Consider the following 17,098-nt stretch of genomic DNA (forward strand, 5'->3'; position numbering starts at 1 on the left):
AAGACCGCACAAGAGGAATGCTCTTTAATAATAGTTATGTCCCGCCGTATAATATAACATGTATGGTCACTGTAAATGTACGTTCGACTGAAAAAGAAAATATATGAGGCGTAACCCAACGTGAGCCATGCTGCGAGAGTATTTTTTGCTGCGGAACTACAAACATGGCGTCCACAGGGGCGCGCCTGCAGACCACGTGATCCACTACGGTCCACCCGTATTGAAGTGAAAGTCGAAAGTGACAGAAGATTAGTGGCACCGGGACGTCGCAATGTGAGGATGGCCTTACCGGTCGTATTTTGTTTGGCGATCATGTTGTAGTTCTCCACAGAGCTGACAGATGGATCTGGTTTCAGCCTTATTCTCTGTGTGCGTTATGATGATCAGTCTGCTCGGAGCTGCGCGCTGCTCCAACGGTGGTAAGTGCAAATTTAACTGACCCCACTTCACACATAAAATCATGCTCAGAAGTCCTTTTAAAGAATCTTCATTTTTGCTGTAGGTGTATGTTGCGATGATTTGGCGCAAACCAGAGCAACTCAAAATAACAATTAGGAAAAAATTAAAATATTTTGTATCATTACTTTAACTTTCCCTTTCTCAGCCACTGTCGTCTGAGAGTGTTTGTGCAATCTCAAACTATGACGAACCAAAACAAACACATTAACAAAACACAATCCAGTCAATGCACAAAGTCTGAACAAAACATGTAGGTAACAGCATAGACGATGGCATTTGAAAGAATTCAGACCATTCCTGTGCCGTGGGAGACAGGTAAGCGGTCAAAGAGATCAAGGAAAACCAGGCATCTTTCATCTACAGTGCATAAGCAGATACTTAATTTTCAGATTCAGTTTCAGGTTCAGTTCAGTTCAGTTCAGTTCTATGCATTTTTACCATGTAGCACTCAGAAACTGATTGTTCCTTTTCAATCTTGGTAAACAGAGCTTTAGGTGAGAGCTACTCTGATCACCTGTGTCCACATGTTACTGATTAATCTAAACATGTACTATAAAACAGATTATGAAGTTGCCATAAATCAAAAGGGCAGTAAACCCTATATTATGTGTAGAGTTGCCTTTCGGGAGAAAACGCGCACAATTCCAACATGACTCAAGTGAAACCTGTTCCGGAGGGACTGTTTCTCTGTGGTGGAATGAAACTGAGGCATTTACTCAAGAACTGTACCTAAGCACAACATTGCAGATTCATATTAAAAGGACAGACAAAATAGGCCTGGTACTGAAGAGGTTACTAGAACATATAAATAAACTTCTTACTTCTGATGTATTGTGCACCTAGCATTATATAAAGTAGCTAAATTGGCTCCACCTTTACCAGCTGAAATATGTAAGTGATGAACACATTAATGCATCAATAATTAGGGTGATATCATATCTGATTCTGAAATGGAGCAATCTGCATTATGAGTGCTATTACTTTTGGTACTGAAAGTATATGTTGATGTTAAGTCTTCTGTACTTTTACTTGTAAAATCCAATCCAATCCAATCCATCTTTATTTATAAAGCACAGTTTAAATAAACTCAAGGTTTCCAAAGTGCTGTACATTAAAAAACAAACAAACAATAAAATAAACAATAAAATAGACATTGAAACAGAAAACGTAATAAATAAAGGGTAAAAAACCTGTGCACATAAAATAAACAGTCTAGGTGGTGTTAAAAGCCAAGGAAAAGAGGTGCGTTTTAAGAAGAGATTTAAAAGTGGCCACGGAAGAGGACTGCCTGATGTGCAACGGCAGTTCATTCCAAAGCTTAGGGGCAGCAGTAGCAAACGCTCGGTCCCCTCTGAGCTTCCGCCTTGTTTTGGGAACCCTCAGGAGCAGCTGGTCAGCTGACCTGAGGAATCGAGTAGGTGCGTAAGGGTGCAGAAGCTCAGAGAGGTACACTGGGGCAAGGCCATTTTGGGCTTTAAAAGCAAATAAAAGAATTTTAAAATGAATTCTAAAATGGACGGGTAGCCAGTGAAGTGAAGCTAAAATCGGTGTAATGTGCTCAGACTTTCGAGTGCCAGTTAAGAGACGTGCAGCTGCATTCTGCACTAGTTGCAGACGTGCAATGGAGGACCCGCTGACCCCCATGTAAAGTGCATTGCAGTAATCAAGCCGAGTGGTTACAAAGGCATGTATTACTGTTTCAAAGTGCTGTCTGTGCAGAAAGGGTTTAATTTTAGCAAGTTGTCTTAGCTGGAAGAAGCTGGTTTTTACCACAGCTTTAATCTGGCTGTCGAACTTTAGTTCCGCGTCCACTTTTACCCCCAGATTATTAACAGTGGGTTTGGCGAACTGCGCCAGGGAACCCAGGTCGACTGGGGAGGTCACGGAAGTGCCACCAAAGACAATCACTTCCGTCTTGTTCTCATTAAAATTTAAAAAGTTTCGAGCCATCCAAGCTTTGACGTCATCCAGACAATTTAGAAGTGGCTTAAGTGCAGAAGAGTCAGTCTTTTTAAGGGGGACATAAATCTGGCTGTCATCCGCATAACAATGAAATAAAATGCCGTGCTTCCTGAGAATGGACCCAAGTGGAAGAAGGTATAAAGAAAATAAAAGTGGGCCCAACACTGAGCCTTGTGGAACCCCGCAAGAGAGAAGAGCAGTGGAGGACACAGAGTCACCAAGGCCGACACAGAATGACCGGTGTGATAGGTAGGACCTGAACCAAGCCAGCGCCTGACCCCTGATGCCCACCCACTGCTCCAGGCGAGCAATTAGGATATCATGGTCCACTGTGTCGAAAGCAGCAGTTAAATCTAAAAGGACAAGAATAACTGAGTGACCAGAATCAGTAGCTAAAAAGATGTCATTAAAAACCCTTAAGAGTGCTGATTCTGTGCTGTGCAATGTTTTAAAACCAGATTGGAAAATTTCAAGAATGTTGTGGTCATTAAAAAAGTCAAAAAGCTGAGAATAGACAATCTTCTCTAAGATCTTTGATATGAAAGGCAGTTTGGAAATGGGCCTAAAGTTAGCCATAACAGTGGGATCCAGTCCAGGTTTTTTAATCAGTGGCTGCACAACTGCATGTTTAAACTGAACAGGAACCACCCCTGATGACAGACTGCTGTTAATAATACTGAGTAAGTAAGGCCCGAGAGTGGGGAAAACCTCTTTAAAAAGTTGAGGAGGAACAGGATCATTGGGCGAACCCGATGGTTTTAAACCCCCCACAATCTCTTGCACAAACGTCAGGGTCACAGGCTCAAATGAGTCAAAGACAGCAGAACAGGGGAGAAACACTGAGGGGTCAGAGGCTGAAGGTGAAATAAGTGCTCTGGTAGAAGAGACTTTATGAATAAAAAATCGCAGAAAGTTTTCACACACAGGGGAAGAGGGCTCAGCTCCCACAGTCTGTGATGCATTCAGGGTAGAGTTGATTACTTTGAACAACACACGAGGTTTGTGACAGTTAGAGACAATAATGTCAGAAAAATATTTCCTTTTTGCCTCTTTCACAGAGGATTGATAACGACGCCAACAATCCCTCAATATTTGAAAAGACACCTCTAGTTTATCTTTTTTCCATTTACGCTCAGCTCTGCGACACTCCTGTCTGACACTGCGGGTTGTTTCATTCAACCACGGCTCAGGTTTAACTTTACGCTGCCTGCTCTTTAATGGGGCGGCAGAGTCGATGGCAGACTGGCAAGAGTGAAAAAACTGAGAGCAAAGAGCCTCTGTGTCAAGGTGTCCAGGATCAGTAGTGGCGCAGATCTGACTGAAAGCAGACGAGAAGTGAGCGGCAGTGGAAGGGTTAATAACCCGGCAGCTGCGAACAGCAGCGGGAGGTTTAACAGAGTTAAAACACACTGCGGCTTCAAAAAGTACAGGCATATGATCAGAGAAATACGCTTCACAGACTTCCAGATTATAGACAGGCAAACCAAATGACAAAACAAGATCAAGTGTGTGTCCCTGTACATGTGTAGGGCCCAATACAGATTGTACGAGATTAAAAGAGTCAATGAGATTTAAGAAATCCCTCGCCAGGGGGTTTTCCGGGCAGCACACATGAATATTGCAGTCACCAGCGATCAAAACTCTGTCATATTTCGGCATGATATCAGCCAGGAACGCAGAAAAGTCAGTTATAAAATCCCTGTTGTATTTTGGAGGTCGATAGAGGACAGCACACAGCACCGTGTGAGGACATCCCAGCTCAAACAGGCTTAATTCAAAGCTGGCGGGAGCCGATGACAGCGATATTTGTTTACATTTGAAGTGGCTTTTAAAGACACTTGCAATTCCTCCTCCTCGACCAGATGTCCGTGGAGAATTAAAATAGCAACAGTCGGCAGGTAAAAGTTCTGTGAAAACACTGGACTCACCAAGGCTCAGCCACGTCTCTGTGACAAAAAGGAAGTCCAGATCACGCGATGTGAAGAAATCCTTCAGGATGAATGTTTTATTAGCAAGCGATCTTGCATTAACCAGGCCAAACCTGGCTAGAGCCGGTGGGTCAGAGCGAGCCACTGACAGACGCTCCCCGCGGAGAAGCTGCAGGTTCCCTGGGTCGGCTCCACGCCAGCGTGGATGAGGAGGGCAGGGGCCGCGGGGGAGGAACAGGTCATCCAGGCCGGCCACCGGTACCAAACAGGCCGCGACAGGATCCAGCCAACGTCGGGAGATACAGAGGCGAGGCACCGCTCCAAATCCGACACGATCGGGACGCATCAGCGCGACCCTCAGCCTTACCAAACGGCCGCCACGCTTACCGCGCCTGCGGTGGCGTTTTCGCCGAGGGAGTGGCGCTGACGTGCAGCAAGGGTGTGCCGGTATATCCGAGAGGAATGGAGGTAGAGTTCGGTGTCCATTATGATCTAAGTTGACCAGACCTGTAGTGAAGGTTCTCAAATCTAGCAACGTTTGGCGATCATACACCAGCAGAGAGTTGACTTTAAGTGCAGCAAGTGTTACAAACAGTAAAAATACACACAGCATACGGAGCGGCTGACGGCACGCCTGAAACACTGGCGCCATCTTCATCATCCAAAATGATGAACAACTCATCAATGGAAAAGGATTGTTCTTTTTAATTAATCCTGTTTTGTCACCCCTGTGTGAATCTCTGCATCTGCATTTTAACTTTGACCACATGATGTTTTTTCTTTCAGATGGAGTCGATTGTCCTTGCCCAAAAATTCCTCTTTGGAATCTAACCGAGCCTCCACCAACGACCTGCTTCCCAATTAATGGCACTTTTCGCTACACGTGCATAGGAGGTTATGTGAGGAAGGCGGGAACCTCAGATCTCACCAGATGCAAGCAAAATAGCAATGTCGCAAAGTGGAAAGAGCCGTCGCTCCGGTGTATACGTGAGTATTATTGGTTCTTTGTCCTTACAGCGCTCACAAAATTCAAACTGATTGAGCAGAAAACTGAACTCGAGTGAAGCAGAATGCCTCTCCACCCAGTTGCCAATACAGTTGTATGGGGACTGGCTCATCGGGCTCAAGACTATCTTCCCAGTCAAAAACAGATTCCATAGGTGGTGGAACTCACTGCAAACAGAGCAGCGCTGTCATCCAGCGGTATGAACTGAGAATGCAGATTTTCCACTCAAACTTGTGAAAATTGGTGTTTACTCCAAAGAAAAAACAAGTGTAACATGGCTGTAGGGCTGCAGTAGAGCAAACCATTGTATTCTTCATAAACAGTCTTAGACCAGCAAGTCACTGCCAAATGCCTTTACTGCTACCTCAAGCCAAGGTCCCAAATGCTACATAGCTCCACTGTGTAAGCTTGGCCTCTGATAGTGGAAGTTCCAGGTGCTATGACTTGAACTTGCTAATAGGTCTAGGGTTTAATATCACCTTATTGCATCTTAATCCAGCATCAAATCCAAACTGGAAGTCCCTGTTGGAATCCAGACCCTCAAGCTCAATAATGCCAACCAAAGTGAAGTCAGAATGCAGTGTTGGGAGAAATGAAGCATCACACTCTTGGCAGCACCAGCAGGAAGGAAGTCATTGGCTCCATGGGTTTAACTAGGTTCTCTTTAGCCCTGAGAGCCAGCTCCCTAAAGCAGGGTGGGAAAAGCAACTGTATGCATATTTTATGTCCACACATGTGCCCTTGAGGAGTTACAATAATCAACAAGGAAAAGCACATCATATGCTGTGCAAAGCCACCCACATGTGGTTTGTTTGTTTCTGTGTTTGCACTAATACATGTAACCTGACTCTAGTGGATTGCTCCCTATTTATATGGCGTACATGACTCGGGGAAGGAAGGAAGGAAGGAAGGAAGGAAGTACATACTGTATGCGGACTGAAATGAGCCAATGCTCTATTACAGCAGTTTATAAATAACACTGATGGCAACTCACAGAGAGAACAAATGAATGGTATCTTAAGAACACATACGTTAACCATCCATCCATCCATCCATCCGTTAACTATAACTGTTTTTCCTTCAGAGGGTTGTGGAGGGATGGAGCTGATCCCAGCCGACACTGGGCGAGAGGCGAGATACACCCTGAACAGGTCGCCAGTTTATGATAAGGTTGACAGAGATAAGCAACCATTCATGCTCATGTTTACGCCCACGGGCAATTAAGCACACAGAAAAGAAGAAATGGGAGTTTCTATTTTGACCCACCCACCTCTTCCACAGCCATCTTCTTCATAGACCATAAAATTCCACTCTAAACACAGTTGGTTCGGAAGCATTTCTGGAAATCTCTTCCAAGTTGCTGTTTGGCGACAGCGTAGCTTTCTTGCTCAAAGTATGAAACTAAACAAATAATTTTTTCCCTAAAATTATAAAGGATTTGTAGGAGGTTGTGAAGAAATGGAGTGACGTTCTAGACAAAGAGCGGTGTTATGTAGAGTAAAATGGTCATGACTGGCCTACTGCGTAATGTGTAAACTGTTCATAGTTTCAGATGATGAACACATATTTTTCAAACTATTTGTTGTGTTTCAGCTGACCCAAAGATGACCACAACGCAGCCGCCAAGCACCACAGCAACAAGTAAGTGTATCTGTTTGCATGAATGAGGTGGGAAACCGTGTCAGCGATGAGCCGGAGGGAAGTATAGGTTTCACAGTCATGACTAATGTTGGTCTGATCTTGCAGAGGGTCACACAGATATTCCCCACGACTCCATCGTTACCACCACAGTCAGTGAGTTCTATATTTGCATGAAATTTGAAGAGAGAAATACTAATGAACTAATAATTAATAAGCACTAATGACGAACAAAAAACCCTACTGTCTAGATTCAACTGGCTAGATCCTTTTTGTTCGTATGGTTGCAGTGATTAGCATGAGCAAATGATTACAGTAGTTGCAGCAGCAGTTGTGTTAGTAGTAATTATTAGAAGCAGCAGTAGTAAAGGTATTATCTGTGGCAGTAGTAGTTGGAGTAGCAGCAACATTAATGGTTGTAGAAGGTTCAGGAGATGGGTAGCTGCATGCCTTCAATGAGAGACCAAAGTGGTTATTTAGCTCTGATAAACTGTTTTCACAGCATAGTATTATATAAATATTAGTGCTGTCAAAAATATTGCGTTATGAACGTGTTAACGCAAATCAATTTTAACGGCGTCATTTTTTTATTGCGAGATTAACGCTCTTTGTGACCTAGTGAACTTGTAGTTTTAAAAGCTGTGGCCACTGCTAGAAACGTAAGAAAAACTACAGGATCCGGTTGTAAACCGGAAACAAAACAATAGGCATGCCCCATGCACGTGTTTGGTCTTGCCTGCTCGCTAGCTGTAAAGGAGTAGGCTACTGGTTTGTGTGGATGTCAAGTGCGAAACGCCGAAATGGATGCGAACAAGATTCTGAATGGAAAGTTTAGTTTGACAAAGTTGCCCGATGGGTCAACTGACAAGACCAAAGTTATCTGTGTGTATTGTCGGTGTGAACTGAATTATCACCGCAGCACATCCAGTCTGAAATACCACTTGATGGCCAAACTCACGGCGAATGCGAATTCTCCGCCGCCTCCTTGTCAAAACCAGGTGACAATGGATGGCTTTCGACAGAGGCATATGGATGCTTGTATGCTCAAAGAAAACTTAAGAAAGGAAAGTTTAAGCCATGGTTTAACTGCACTATAGCCTGAGTCCTAGTTTACAATGATGTGCACTTTGTAACTTTATCTTGTATCACCCTGTTTTGATCGCTTAGAAAGGGTTGTTGAAGGGGCTTTTTTGTAACCAAGTATTTATTTTTTGTCATCTGTTTACTGACAGTGTTAAATTGTGTGAGATTTTATTCATTCAAATGTGAATGTCTGCTCAAAGTGAGAATGTCAGTGTGAAAAATAACACTACACGTTGTTGTTTTCAATAAAAAACATTTGCACAAAGCAAGCCTATCCACTTTTCCATGTTGATAACAGTATTAAAATGATAAGTCAAGGGACATTTAGAATAGATAAAAATGTGCAATTAATTTGCGATTAATCGCGAGTTAACTATGACATTCATGAGATTAATCGCGATTAAATATTTTAATCGATTGACAGCACTAATAAATATCATAATAAACTGAGGTACATACGATGCAAAATGTAATGCAGTAGATAGCGGTTCTCATTGTTCTGTGTGGAATCATGCATGTGTGTTTGTGACATGCCTGTACCTTTGACTTGTCATACCAGGAAATGAGCATGCATGAATGATAACACTGATGATGACTCTGTCTCTTCCATTAAGTGTTACAGGAACCCAGATAACTTCAATGGAATTCAGCCATTGTTAGTGCTATTAGTTACACTCATATTCCACAAGGCCAGATGTTCAAAACCGAAACTGGTCTAGAATTACAGCTCAAACAAATGAGCTATTAGCAAATGAACCATTCTCCTTAGCCTTGTCAGTCAACCCAGACTCTGCAGTGGTTGTGTTATAATTTCAATTTAATTCAATTTGTTTGTATAGCGCCAAATCACAACAGAAGTTGTCTCAGGACACTTTCCATATAGAGCTGGTACAGACCAAGCTCTTTTATCTACAAAGAAACCAACAATTCCCCCATGAGCAAGCACTTGGCAACAGTGGCGAGGAAAAACTTCCTTTTAACAGGCAGAAACCTCGAGCAGAACCAGACTCTGGGTGGGCGGCCATCTGCCTCGACCAGTTGGGTGAGAGAGGAAGAGCAAGAGAGGGAGAGTGAGACAGACAGACAGACAGACAGACAGACAGACAGACAGACAGACAGACAGACAGACAGACAGACAGACAGACAGACAGACAGACAGAAATGCAGTCAGAGGGAGAGACAGAGAGACAGAGAGACAGACATGCAGTCACAGTAACAGTGACAGTGGATGTAATAACAGCAGTAGCAGTTGCAGTGGATGTCAGGCAGGGCCAAGGCAGGAGACGCAGCTGAAATCCACAATCCAGATTCAGCCACTGTGTAACCTGCAATAAGACAAAGCACAGAGACTCCAGGGAAGGAGTTAAGTTAGTAACATGCCGTGGTAGGACATGAAAGCGTGCAGATGGAGAGGGACAGAAGGACAGAGGAGCTCAGTGTGTCTTTGGAGGTCCCCCGACAGTCTAATCCTATAGCAGCATAACTAGGGGCTGGTCCAGGACCAGCCTGAGCCAGCCCTAACTATAAGCTTTATCAAAAAGGAAAGTTTTAAGCCTACTCTTAAATGTAGAGACAGTGTCTGCCTCCTGGACAAAGACTGGAAGATGGTTCCACAGGAGAGGAGCTTGATAGCTAAATGCTCTGCCTCCTGTTCTGCTTTTTGAGACTTTAGGAACCATAAGTAGACCTGCATTCTGGGAACGCAGTGTTCGAGTAGGGCAATAAGGTACTATGAGCTCTTTAAGATAAGAAGGTGCCTGGCCATTTATGGCTTTGTAAGTAAGGAGGAGAATTTTAAACTCTATTCTAAACTTTACAGGGAGCCAGTGCAGAGTGGCTAGTATTGGAGAAATATGATCTCTCTTCCTGGTTTTTGTCAGAACACGTGCTGCAGCGTTCTGGAGCAACTGGAGAATATTCAGCAATGAATTTGGGCAGCCTGATAATACAAAACTCTAAAGCTTTTAAAGCTGCCTTAATTAGTATTTTTGATTAACAATTAACTAGTGAATTCGCAGCTAGGTTGAACATAGTGGAGCATAGGTCTAAATAATGATTTTAATAAATGTTGCATTCTAGTCACCGGCATGACTAATTTGTACATCTAATTGGAAAATGGAATAAGTAGACTGACCCATTTGTTACTTCCTCCCCGAGTCGAGTAGTAGAAGTAGTACCAGTAGTAAAGGTAGTTGTATTAATACCAGTAGTAGCAATATAATAGTTGTTCTGGTAGCTTTAATGGTTGTAGAAATAGCAGCATTTGTGCTTTTGTTTGCCTTTTTTTAATACATGCTGGCTGTAATGACTTAATGTCCCTGGTGGGGGAGCAATAAAGTCTTATCTTAACTTATCCTTTGCTTGTTGTTGTAAGAGTAGAACTAGTACTGTACTGTACCCTGGAAGTGACAGCAGTTGTAACTGTAGTAATAATATTAAACAAACTAACAAATCTTTGCATGTTTTTTCATTGTTTGTTATTAATTTTGTGGCATATTATGTCTGATGAATATTCTTAACGGTGTGTGTAGCACACTTGTGACCTGCATGAGTAAAGACTGGACTCTTCAAATCACAGTATGACTTTGTTTTCTTCAACAGTAGTTTTGCAAATAGCAGTGATGGTAGAGGAAGCAGCAGAGGTAGTGTGTAGTAAAGGTACAAGTAGTATTAGCAGGAGTGATGCAGTCATTCCCTCAGCTGTATAAGAGAAGTCTATTTCTTTTATTTTCTTTTCTTATCAACAGCAGCCTCCACCAGCCTACAGATGACTCAGAGTATAAGCATCTCAGCTTCAGTGTCTGCAGGAACAGACAGCACAGAGCCAACCTCCCCTGGTCTGCAGGTCCAGTCAGATCACTCACAGGGTAAACGCAGGAGCTTACAGTCACATGTGCTACGCTGACTTTCCCACTTAGCCTGTTACTTATAGCTGATTTGTATCAGACAAGGGTTTTTTGGTAACTCCAACAATATAAAATGATTAAAACAAAGTGAAATATGAGATTAAATAATAAGATAATATAATAATATAATGGAATAATACAGATTGAACAGCAGAATAAAGATTACAGAACAGCTACAGTGCAGTGCAAAATGTGAATAGATAGTCCTAAATTTAACTTAAGTAAAATACAGTGATAAGCAGAAAAGTCTCATGTCCTGATTTAAAATAACAAAGTTAGGACAGACTTTATGTTTTTTTTGTTTCATGTTTTCATGTTTCGGCTCCTAAACCGTTCAGTGCTTTACAAAGCAACAGGAGAGTTTTAAAATCTGTAACATGCTGGAAGCCATTGTAAAGAAAAAAGGGTTGGAGTCCATGACTACACGAAGATTTCTGGCCTAGTCAGAAGGGGGCCGCTGACTTTGAATCGTTCCCCTTTGGAGCCAAAGGCAATAATTTCAGGTTTATTTTCATTTAACTGGAGGATATTTTGGCTCATTCGGTTATTGATTTGTTCAAGGCAATCACTCGGTGCTTGTTTGGGATCATAGTCATTGTATGTATGGTTGTTTTCCATAATCTGCACAAGTGGGAGCATGTAGCTGTTGAACAAAAGAGACTCGAGAATGGAGCCTTGTGAAACTCAACGTTATTTTTGTCTGCACAGATGTGTAATTACCAGTGCACACGAAGAGGTCCCTGACCTACAAATAGGGCTCAAATCAGTTTAGCACTGTGCCAGAAAGTCCCAGGCAGTTTTCCAGACTAGCATGGAGGTCTAATGATATTAGATGGATGCAAGGACAATACAGACCCCATACCAGATGGAGGAACTGATAGCTTGTCTAATTTTCTGAATTTTATTATTGAAGAATGAGGTGAATTCATAGCAGAAGAAGGACTTCTTTCCATTTCTCAGTTCTTAAGTATAAATGTATGCACTGAGATAGTCACCTCAAAGAAAACACAGGAATGATCAGAAAGAGCGACAGATGTTCTTGTTTGTGAAGTCAGTGCAGATATTAGACAGCAGTTCAACAAAGCCGATGAAGTTAGCACCATGTTTAGGTGGCCTGTAAATGCTTCAGAATACAGGAGCAACATACAACAGAAGCTGGCTTTCCTAACCTATGCACTCTAGCTTTGCTCATCAAACTGAAGGTGCGAGGGGTTGATGCAGTTTAATCAGAAAATCAAGATTATGCTTGATGATTAAACCATTGATTCGTAACAGCTTGCCTGCAAAAGACCTGACATTTCATTCTTATTTTGGGAGGACAGGCTGTGGAGTAAGAGGTAAATCTGCAGAATGTGTGGAGCGGTGTTTGTTCATTCCACTTCTTATCAAAACAGGAATAGGAGCATGATATCTAGAGGAAGAGCCTGCTTGGTGTTGGTGGGGGCCACTGTGGAGGGCAGTTGGTGCATGCCCAGAAGGAGAAAGAGGAGCTGTATTTTAGTGCAGTGGGACAGGGCAGTCCTAGGCATGTTCTCTCCTGTCCGCACTGATGCCAGGGAGATCTGCTGGTTGTTGATTTCAGCAGCGGTGATATGTAATGAGATGCAGCAGACAGTTAAACTGATAAAATCCACTCCGGATTGCTTTCTGCTAACATCATTGGTCGCCATATGTAGAATAATATGATACATTTTGAGGGTGTTTCATCAGCTGAGGGATTTTCTCCTGTATGTCACAGACCATCACACCTGGAATGCAGTAGGTTTAAACTGTGTAATGCTTATGTTGCTGCTGATGTGCAGCTTAGATGTGATAGCAGCGCCTCTTGAATCGTCTCTGTCGATGAGTTTTTCCCCCTTTGCTCCACAGACTTTTTTTGCTTTTTTCTTTTGGCTGACACCCATCATAAGACTTTCATGCCTTGTCTTGTTTCAGTTCTTGTCCTGCATATTGCACTACACATTTCTACCTTGTTCAGTATCTGTTTTGCATCTTGTTTGCACCTTATGGAATGTTTGCTTCACACAGACCAAATGTTGCATCATTCATTCTTTTTGTTTTGGACCACGCGAAACGCAACTGCGTTTCTCTGTGTGCTGTACTGCAACACATACAGATCAGTGGCAGTGAAATCTTTTTTATCTCACAGTATGTCCAGATTTATCAGCAGCTGTCTCTGGATTCAGTGAGGCTTGGGAAAGTTATGGTGTCATTTAGATTTAAATCTTGTCGAGTTGAGTTATGATGAGCTAACACGGGCAGAAGACGGCATTGTGTCATGGAGTTCATGTATGTATGCTCGAGACAAGTAGGAAAAAGTACAGCAGCTGAAGAAAGAGCAAATGAGAAGAGCGCTGTCTTCACTGTAGGAATAAGCACAACCATCAGTCATTATGTCCAACATTATGTATGCTTTAGTATATAATATGTAAGATTGTCCCCTACATTTCTGTTGATGATAGCAATATACCTGTATGATATTTGGGATATGATTAATAAAAATCTTAATCGGGTTTAGGGATGACATTATAACTGATTAACCTTTCAATATATTTGAATTTCAGTCAATACAAATACATGTGGTACATCATTGCAAAGATGAGTCGATTCATTAAAAAGTTTACTGGCAGATTAAGAAAATAATAATTAAATAATTTGTCATTTCTGTCTGTTATTTATTATCCTTCAAACTCACCAAAATTCTTGTATTTCACTGCAGCAATTTGAATAATTATTGTACTTTTAATAGGAACATTCATGCATTTTACTTATTCTCGATTCTAAGAGGAAAATTATGTCATTTTAAGAATTTGACTGAGCGGCTTTATACATGCCAGACAAAATGATCAAAATATCAGAAGGGTTAGGGTTAGTTGTAGCTGTTCATGTATGACTGACCTACAAAAAAAATCTTATTCAACCTTTTTCTCCCTGCTGGAAAAACAGATTTTGTGAGCCAAACCAAAGCAACAGATGGGACAACATCGACCTCAACCACCACTGAGCCTTTAAACAACAGCACAATTAATCCTTACATGTTCAATACCGGTAAGCTTTGACATCATTGTACCAAATCTCCTACTAGAAGAGAATCAGTAGCATACAGGGGGATCATTTTATGTTGACTGTATCTCTCTTATTGACAGGACTTAGCAGCACAACAACAGCGATGATCGCCTTCGCTTCACTGGTGATCGTCTGTGCTTTGATTGGAATCAGCTTCTTATGTTATAGAAGGTAAGCCAGAATAAAAACATTGGGACATGATTTCCTTAGGTTTTGAAAATAATTATATGTATATCTGCAATTCTGTCAAACTACATTGTCTTTCACTGAAACTGAGACTGAAATAACTCCAATTTAGGTAAAACAATTGAACTATACGTGTTTATCCATCAGAGATCACAAAGATAGATTAACTGTTCTGTAAAAAATGTCATAACTGTTTCCTTTACGCCTTAGGAGGTCAACAAACTTCACCCCACAGCACACAGCAGAAGAGCAGATGCCCATGAATCATGATCCATCTTCACCAGCGTTGTAGACTTTGTTCCCGGTGACCTGCTGCTGTGGCGGAGAGCAGCAGCTTCACTGGAGCTCGATGGATTGTCTCCATGTGGCGAAGGACAGGTTACTGCCTGCACGCAGGACTGGAGAATGTGTGATCGCCCTCCATGCCACAACGCATTTGACGTTCTGTCAGTGTTACCAGAAAGCATCATGGCTGGCTTGATGTGACATTTGTTGTTTGCACATTCCCAAGAATATGAACTTGGAACCTTTTCTCAAGACACTTAAACCAAATATTTGAACTACACATAAAGACATTTTGAAGACCTTGTGACCATTCACCTGGTGCTACAACAGGCGGTGCCTTTCAACCCTTTTGGATTAGTACTTCCTGACAGGTATTGCCTGAATCAATCCCACATATATCCTTTCACTGCCAAGAATACTCACCAGTGGAACAAGTTCGCATCTGAAAATGGTTCCCAACTAAACTACAGTTTACTCCAGTTTGAATAGTTTGGTCAAAACTACAGTACCCAGCTGTTATAGGGAATTCTTCTGCCATTTTCAAAATCGTTCCTGACAAGTTTTTCGAGATTTACATCTTGAACCAGTGTACCTGGTGCTGAGTGCCACAGACAGGAGTTGTTGATTTTGGTCTTGTCATGGGAATGTTTGATAAAAACCCTTATTGTTTAATGGGACAGTCTTGATTGTAAACTGTGAGGATTATATGGTCTTGGTGATACTCTGCACTCTAATTGTATGTTCGGAAAATTAAGCAATTGGAGAGTTAAAGGGTTTTGCCATTAGACAGTGGAAAATTAAATGACGGAGAGGTTTTGTATGTGCTGGCAGCAAACTCAGGTACACAATTTGTCAGAGGCACAGCTAAAAATAAACGCAGCAAAGCACAAACTTTGGTCAAAATGTATTTTGCAGCCACTTGTTTTATCATTCTTTTCCACAGCATTTATGATTTTGAAAGGTCAGGCTAGCTAAGCGCCTACCTGAAGCGCAAAAGGCTAGTTTGGTTAGCTGTAGGCTAAGATAGGCTAATTAGCAAACATAACTGTGGCTAGTCTGTATCTCTTCAGTGAGTAGCAGAGTGCCAGTCTTCATGGATATTATCAGTCTTTTTCGACTGAGCTTGTATGATCTTACTGAACCAACAAGCTTAATATTTGCTTAGCTGTTTGTTTAACTGCTGTAATGTTACCTTTGAGGATTATTTGCTAAAACAACAACCAGCTAACGGTTAGGACACTGACCCGAGTGTTTGTCAGTGTTTATGTGTGTCTAACCCTGTATAGCAGGGTGAGTTTACCCACATTACAAAAAATCGATTTTGGAGATAGATGGAATTTGTTGGTGCTGCCAAAAGCGCAAAAGAAACGACATTGGAAAAACAAAACAGAAATGCGTCTTTTCAAATGTGTCTCAGATATCAAGAGCAGTCCACACACACACACCTGGCTGTCAGTGTTTTTTTTACTGGGGCAATTTCTGTGGTTGAAATGAACCATGGCCATTGTCGTATGCAGCTGATTGGCTGTTTTAAGTTTTAGCCACCGTGGTGTAAAAGACTGTGTCTAAAAATACTGGAATAAGCTTAAAAACTGCTTTTAATTATCGGGAAAAAGTGTTCTGGAGCACCTTGGTAGCCAAAATGGTTACAGCACATGCTAAATGGTTGCAGCACTGGCTGGTTCTGTCTGCCTCTTGAATATCAACTGTCCCCATGTTGTTAAAATCCCCAAATTCTGAGACAAGATGTAAAGGAAATGTTATCAGTTGCCTCAGCAGGTGTTCGGTAAAGAAAAGCCCCTGCTTGTGGTTAGAGCAGAGCGCACATCTGCCGCCGCTCACCAGAAATATGAATGAGTCACTTTATGTTCATTGTGCTTGTTGTCTTACGCTGAACACGAAAGCTTCCTCTTCAGTTCTTGGCTTTTAGCGACTAACTGTATCCAGAACATATTACTTTGTGGCACCAGTAAACATTTCTATGAGGTGTTCCAAAAGCACATCTTATTAATCACTGTACGATGATTGAAATGTTTCTTTTCCTGAGACTCCTGATATTTATGAACAACTGCATGTTTAATAGTATATTTTTTATGTTTTTCATCCATTTTTTTTGTATGCCTACACATGGACTTAACATTTTCTTTGTTCTATAATGGTCAGTGTGGAAAAAGCCTCTTCAAAGACCACGATGAATAATTTTCCACTGAAATCGCTCATGAAATATGTCATGCAGCTTTTTCAGATGGTGTGAATCAGCCTTTGTTCTTTTCTTTTTTTTTTGTTGCTTTGCACTTTCAATTTGTATAATTGTACATATTGTTTAAAAGATCCTCGACCTCTTTAAAATGAAGGACTTCTGTGGCTGCTGCTAATAGAATCAGCTTTCAAGTCAAAACCATGTTGACACATTACATAAGAGTGAAGTCAGTACATCCCTTTCCAGATGTTGGTAATTTCCCACTCAAGTTCTTTGAGTTCCCCTACTCCAAAAGTAAACTTGACAATGAAGTAACACCAAAACACTTTCTTAGCCAAAAGTCCAAACAAAATAGTTCCTGTTCTACGCTCCTGTCGCT

At 41.7% G+C, this 17,098-nt stretch overlaps 1 protein-coding gene across 3 annotated transcripts; it reads left to right on the top strand.

The window, feature by feature from the left end:
* Positions 1-176: 176 nt before the first annotated feature.
* Positions 177-15,977, top strand: il15ra (interleukin 15 receptor subunit alpha). Of its 3 annotated transcripts, none has more exons than XM_070992598.1 (8): positions 177-419; positions 5,136-5,336; positions 6,949-6,996; positions 7,102-7,149; positions 10,824-10,943; positions 13,929-14,030; positions 14,129-14,219; positions 14,445-15,977. In XM_070992598.1, the coding sequence occupies exons 1-8, from the start codon at positions 341-343 to the stop codon at positions 14,524-14,526; spliced, it is 771 nt and encodes a 256-aa protein (XP_070848699.1). In that variant the 5' UTR covers positions 177-340; the 3' UTR covers positions 14,527-15,977. The 3 variants fall into 3 exon arrangements, with proteins under 3 accessions (XP_070848699.1, XP_070848700.1, XP_070848701.1); XM_070992599.1 differs by having other exon boundaries at positions 10,827-10,943; XM_070992600.1 differs by lacking the exon at positions 7,102-7,149 and having other exon boundaries at positions 179-419.
* Positions 15,978-17,098: the final 1,121 nt, after the last annotated feature.

Source organism: Chaetodon trifascialis, chromosome 22 (genome assembly GCF_039877785.1).
Source record: "Chaetodon trifascialis isolate fChaTrf1 chromosome 22, fChaTrf1.hap1, whole genome shotgun sequence".
Taxonomy (NCBI): domain Eukaryota; kingdom Metazoa; phylum Chordata; class Actinopteri; order Chaetodontiformes; family Chaetodontidae; genus Chaetodon; species Chaetodon trifascialis.